At 47.8% G+C, this 6,254-nt stretch overlaps 1 protein-coding gene across 1 annotated transcript; it reads left to right on the top strand.

The window, feature by feature from the left end:
* Positions 1-482: 482 nt before the first annotated feature.
* On the top strand, positions 483-3,322 carry LOC123151594 (transcription factor SPEECHLESS). The gene is made up of 3 exons (XM_044571277.1): positions 483-1,094; positions 1,646-2,281; positions 2,969-3,322. Exons 1-3 carry the CDS (start codon positions 483-485, stop codon positions 3,032-3,034), a joined length of 1,314 nt encoding a protein of 437 aa, XP_044427212.1. The 3' UTR covers positions 3,035-3,322.
* The last annotated feature ends 2,932 nt before the right edge of the window (positions 3,323-6,254 follow it).

Raw genomic sequence — 6,254 nt, 5'->3', positions numbered from 1 at the left:
ACCTGAAGCTTAATTGCTAACAAGATTCCCTTAGGCTTGCCAACTTGTGGCTTTCATTTTAAAGAACTAACCTTAGACAAGTTTGACAATATTATATGGCAAAATGTGACATTCCTAGGCCCAGAACCGAACAGCCCCTGAATCATCCTGTGAGGGAGGCGGGATGGGATTGTTCGGATCTGTTACTAAGGGACGATCAGTCGGAAGTTATCACTGTCCTTTTTCTATTCCGGTGAACCAACAGAGCCCTAGGCGTTTACTAACTCAGTCATGTTAAAAGGACAATATTACTATGAAAGAGGTAAGTTGTAATCTCAACATTCATTTACAAAAATGTAATATTTTAATTTTTCATTTGACCAATCAACACAGTTATGTGTTTTTGAACATACAAGAGCTACATTAATATTTCAGCGTCATAGCTGATTAGTTCATTAAGGTCGCCAACAGGCCGGTATACGCCTCGAGTTGCCCTATCAGGTATGGCCGAAGTGTTGTTGGTGGGGGCATCTCTTACTGCCGTACAGCTCCTCCGGTATTTATGTCATCCCGACTCTTCTCATGACCATCACCCAAGCAAACGGCCGATATCTCTATGCTTAAAAGAAGCCAAGCTATCTAGCCAAGATCTTCCACTTGCACACAACATTCTCCCTTGCACCACTCAGCCAGCAGCGACCAAACACAAGCTCGTGCGAGTCATGGGAGATGCGCTGTGCGATCAGCTCCTCGTCGACGTCGACGGCGAGTTCCAGCTCCCCACCGACGCTGAAGACCTATTCAGCATCCTCGAGACTTGGGAGGACTGCGTCAACGGCGCCGCTGCAGCGTTGAGCCCCACGGCCGGCGCCAGCAGCCGTGGTGGGCTGCTGGGCGGTTCTGCGCCGGGGAACAAAGGCAGCAAGCGGCGAGCGCGGCAGGACGAATGTGACGGCATAGCGCAGGCGCAGAAGAGGCAGAAGTGCTCGCCGGAGGAGGGAGGCGGCGCGGCGCCGAAGACGGCCCACATCACGGTGGAGCGCAACCGCCGGAAGCAGATGAACGAGCACCTGACCGTTCTGCGGTCGCTCATGCCATGCTTCTATGTCAAGCGTGTAAGATCCTCTTATTTTCTATGTGCTCGCTGCGTGCATCATGCACAGCTTTCCATACGTAAACTGGAACTAGCCGATGTTTACTTGTTTAGATGTTGGTTCTTTTTGTGTTAACTAACGAACTAGAGGATGATTCGTTAGTCCACGTTCTGTACTACCGATACTCTGCTAGATTATCACTTATTGACAGTGACATCAACCTCCATGGATCTTCCTCGTTGGGAATTGGGATCCAGTCCTACGTAAAGTAGGTACTACTGGTGTACCACATGTCTACAGCGACACCACTGCCTGCCTGCCAAGTGCATCAGTGCATGCATGCTGACTACTGAATGCAACTGTGCAAGGCCATGGCCCAGCCTAGCTTTTCTTTTTAGAGAGAGAGAGAGAAGAATGGCCCGGCCACTAGCTAACCGATGAGTAGCATATCTACTTTCTTTCTTGGAAACCCTGAGCTTAAATTGCTAGCTGCGGGAGGATGCTTTATTCATCAGTCGTTAGACCTATGCATGTGGATGGCACTGACATATGCTAGGCCTTTTTTGGATCAGGGTGACCAAGCATCCATCATCGGAGGAGTGGTGGACTACATCAAGGAGCTGCAGCAAGTGAAGCAGTCGCTGGAGGCCAAGAAGCAGCGCAAGGCCTACACCGAGCACGTCCTCAGCCCGCGGCCGCCGCCGTCGTCCTACAGCCCACGCCTCCCGCTCAGCCCGCTCCATAAATCCACGCCGCCGCTCAGCCCACTGCTCAGGTCCACTCCGCCGCTCAGCCCGCGCCTCGCCGTCCCGATCAGCCCTGCCAGGACGCCGCCGACGCCAGGCAGTCCCTACAAGCTCCGGCCCCTGCCGCCGCCGATCTCCGGCTCCACCTACGTGTCCCCGGCGATGACGCCTACAGGCTACGATGCGGCCTCCTCCTACCTCCCCTCGCTCGACGCCATCGCCGCCGAGCTGTCGGTGTACGCCAACAGGCAGGCGCTACAGCTGCCCCCGACCGACCCACTCCCCGACGTGAGGGTGGAGTTCGCCGGCGCGAACCTGGTGCTGAAGACGGTGTCGCACCGCGCGCCGGGGCAGGCGGTGAAGATCATCGCCGCGCTCGAGTCACGGGCGCCGGCGCTGGAGATCCTCCACGCCAAGATAAGCACCATCGACGACACCGACGTCAACGCCTTCACCGTCAAGGTGTGTACGTACCATACCTGGTATCGCTAGCTAAGCTGTAGCTAACCGCGCGCTAGCAGTTGTCCTTACTTCCCCTCGCTCTCTAGCATGAACGTAGTAAAGGCATGCATGCATGGGACCAAACACTGCATGGACGTATACTAATTAAAGCCGAAGAGGACCTGCATTTCGTTTCATGTGAGGTTCCCGTGTTAAGTGCATGTGCATATACTGGCCAATCACGCTGAAGCTGCACTGGGCATCAACGTGCGTTGGATGGCAGCTTGGACCCGGACCAAGCTTCAAAATAGGGATCACGACCTACGTAACAGTCCTGTGAATAGTCTGGTACTACGTTGGTACGTATGCACTGCCGAGTTGCATGTAGCTAGTTAACTCAAAGGACTAAACTGATGAAAAATGTTCCATAAAAAAAAACTGATGAAAAATGTGAGCAGCATGTTTCAAGACAAAATGGTCAAATATTTGGACAACTGTCTAGAATCTGTGAAACACACACTTGCTAGGAACTCGGACCCTTGTTTTTAGTTACTTAATTTACAATATTGGAAGCAATATATACACCCTCGATTCCACAACAGCTAGCTGTTTCATCATGCGTTTAAAATGCATTGCTCGTGCGGATTACACTTTTGTTTAGCAAACTTGTAACAATTCCTAATATTGTACATGTATACTCTCTCACAGATTGGAATCGAGTGCTCACTCAGCGCGGAGGAGCTGGTGCAAGAGATTCAGCAAACGTTCTCGTAAAGGTCCCGCTTCGAGTTGAACTCTTTCTTGTGTTCCTAAGAGGGCTGAAACTCGTCGAATTGAACAGTGAAGATGCATGTATTGTTACGCATGCATAGGTTTGTGCATGTGTGTGTGTCTAGTAAGATCGAAACTGAGGATGAGCTGAGGAGCCGGGCACTTGAATGGTCGTAGTACAGGTGGTGCTCTAGCTATAGCTAACTAGCTAGATCGATCGTTTTTTGTGCTACCTGCGTATGTATGTAACTGCAGTCGTTGAATGGTACGTGCATTCATTTTCACAACTCATCAACTCGTACCGGCCCAGTGGATTCGTTTGGAATGCTTGCTATGCTAGCTTGAATTTTGCCTTGTATGAACGAGTAGGTCCGACACCTCATTCAGCTTGCAGGTAACATCTAATTGAAGTGAATTTTGGTGCATGAAACTCAATTGTTTGCCTCTTCTTTTGCCATATGGTGAACTAGTCATGGTTGCTGCAGAGACTGGGTGCTCTTTCTTAGAAAATGAAATCTCCATTTCCTAGCTTATGCATCCGTACAGACTGACTAATTTCCTGCCAAACATGACAAAAATCATGGAGTTAGGGTGTATTCGGACCGTTGTTGTAAATCATAATGGATGGGTTGTAGAATAGATCGACCCTTGTTTGAATGGACTTTGAATGCATCCTACTGAAAGCATAACTAGACACATGCATGTATCTATCTGTTTATATACTGAAAGCAAAACAAGACACATGCATGTATACATCCATGACAATTTTATGACAGAATTAAGATAGTCATAACTGTGCCGTTGTAGAAGTGTTCCATGACATTACGAAAATTATCATCACGGAAGTGTCCACTTCCATGACGATAAATGCCGTGTCATGGAAGTGCTTTCGTCAAGGGTGACTGACACGTGGCATCCACCGTAACGGGTCGCTGTTAAGCTATCGGGTTCGGTTTTGGATCCGATAACCCGCTAACAGCCCAGACTAATGAGGATTTTCCACGTGTAAAATTTTCATTGGCCGGAGGAAACACGTGTTGGCTCACCGTTGGGACATATGTCATCCATTCATTGGACAGGAGGCGCCTATGATACGTAGACACGTGACACGGCCCAACAGAGGCCCATATAGGTTAAAAAGGTCGGCCCAGTCAAAGGCTCGTAGTACTTACTCAGGTACTATTAGGCCAGCCCAATAACGGCATGTTTAATAAAGGTCCATTTACGGCCCGAAGCCAGATCTGCCCGTTAATTATTCGCCGAATATTTGGGCCCAATTACAGCCTAGTGACTTTTGGCCTGTTAGAGGCCCGATGTAGACACGGGCCCATTTCAGCCCGGTGTGTCTTTTGGCCTGGGAATGACCCGTGCTGCCCATGGGCCATATATGGTCCGACGCGACATCCGGCCCACTAACGACCCGTGATAAAAGTGGCAACAGTTCAACCCAACATGACTTTGGGCCTGTTAAAGGCTCGTCGTATAATTCGGCCCGTTGATGTCTGTACTAAGCTTTCGGCCTATGAAAGGCCCATGATATCAGTGGGCCAACCAAGGCCCGAGATATGTTTCGGCCTAGTAATGGCCCGTCATATAACTAGGCCGAAAAATGCCCGGTCTACATTTCAGCTTGCTGAAGGCCCGTCGACGACTAGTGAAAATTGAGGCCCAACATGCATTTCGGCCTACTAAAGGCCCATGCTTTCTTCTGGGCCGTAACAGGCCAGTAGAATATTCAATCTGTTAATGGCCCAATGCTACATGGGCCAAACTAACTGCTGGGTCCACAAAAGGCCCAACTAAAATTTGGGCCGAATATAGGTCGGAGTAAGTTGTGGGCCTGGTGCAAAGTGTGAAGGCCGCAATGGCCATTCGGGCCCAAGAAAGATGCAGGCCAACCCAATTGTGGCCCGCTAAAAACCAGGCCCGTTAGAAGCGAATGTTTCGGCCCGGTCGACTACATCAATTTTTTTCAGATAGCGAATGATGGCAATAACTAGTAGGAATTAAGAACAAACCTACTCTATACAATAAAGAAATTATGACATAGTAACTTAGAATAAACCTACGCTATACAATAAATGATTTATGGTATATTACATCCATTGGGCATCGAGGTCCGCCACCAGTGATCATAAAGTGCAACGAAGAAGCAGATTACAAAAACTGGGCACCATTGCTGCGTAACAAAATAATACTAAACCAAGACCACTTCTAAGACAGTTCAAGAAAGGTTAGGCTTGCGCGGGAACTGCTGCGCAAGATACTGAGCAAGGCTGTGAGACCGGCCTAGAATGTCGGTCATAGCTTCCAGGTGTAGCTGTTTAGCAATGAGGTTCTCATTGGTGTTCTCTGCTATCTTTCTTAGAGATAGGACTTCAAGTCAAAGTTGAGTTGAAGAATGCCTTTCTGCTAGAACTTGGGACTGAAGAAGTCAAACTGATTCAGACAGCGAATTCTGTGAGCTTGTCTGACTGCTAGTCTCAAGTAACTTGAACACTGCATCAAGACAAGACTTTGGGGTTGTTTCGCTATCTTCAAGATGTTCTGCCTTCTTTGCTGCAATATATGTTGGGTTTGTCTCACAGCCTTCAGCAGACTTGTTCATGCCATCAGGCATATCACCCTGAAACAAGTAGAGAGATGACATGTTTTGCACGTGTATAAACAAAGATGATAATTGTGTTGTCAATTCCATCTAATTTGAAATTAAAAAATAAAGAGTAAGTTCAAAATATCAATAGCATAATTTGGCATTGTTCATAATGCGGGGAGCTTCCCCACACTACTGGATTACCATGACTCTAAACATAACAAGCATGGATGAAGGGCAAAGACAATCATTGTATCTATTTTGGTTAATGTGCATGGAATGTTGTTCATATCATCAGCCACATCAGTAAAATAAAACAGGAGATGACAAGGTGCAAATGTGGGCTGCTTCACCACACACTGGATTATAGATCCACGAAAACAAGCATACATATAGGGAGTATTGAGTAATATGCATGGTATGAATAAGGAATTTGGTTTTACAAGTGAAACCTGGAACTTACGGTTCTTGCGAACATGCATTTTGATAGAAACAACAAACTAAACAGCAGTAAACGATAGAGAGTATGGGCAAATTAAACAGCAGTTGAGGGTAAAGGCTTTAGAAGGACTAACTTACATTAACAGTTAACACCGGCTTTGTAATGCCCTTCTCCATGTCAAGGGAAGG

The sequence above is a fragment of the Triticum aestivum genome, chromosome 7A (assembly GCF_018294505.1).
Source record: "Triticum aestivum cultivar Chinese Spring chromosome 7A, IWGSC CS RefSeq v2.1, whole genome shotgun sequence".
Classification (NCBI taxonomy): Eukaryota; Viridiplantae; Streptophyta; class Magnoliopsida; order Poales; family Poaceae; genus Triticum; species Triticum aestivum.
The sequence above is the reverse complement of the archived record's forward strand: the minus strand, read 5'-3'. Positions and strand labels throughout refer to the sequence as shown.

Bases quoted from the DNA above. Each gene is read 5' to 3' on its own strand.
- LOC123151594 (XM_044571277.1), top strand. From the start codon at position 483: ATGGCCGAAGTGTTGTTGGTGGGGGCATCTCTTACTGCCGTACAGCTC. The intron at 1,095-1,645 runs GTAAGATCCTCT...TTTTTGGATCAG, and splicing joins CATGCTTCTATGTCAAGCGT to GGTGACCAAGCATCCATCAT. The intron at 2,282-2,968 runs GTGTGTACGTAC...ACTCTCTCACAG, and splicing joins TCAACGCCTTCACCGTCAAG to ATTGGAATCGAGTGCTCACT.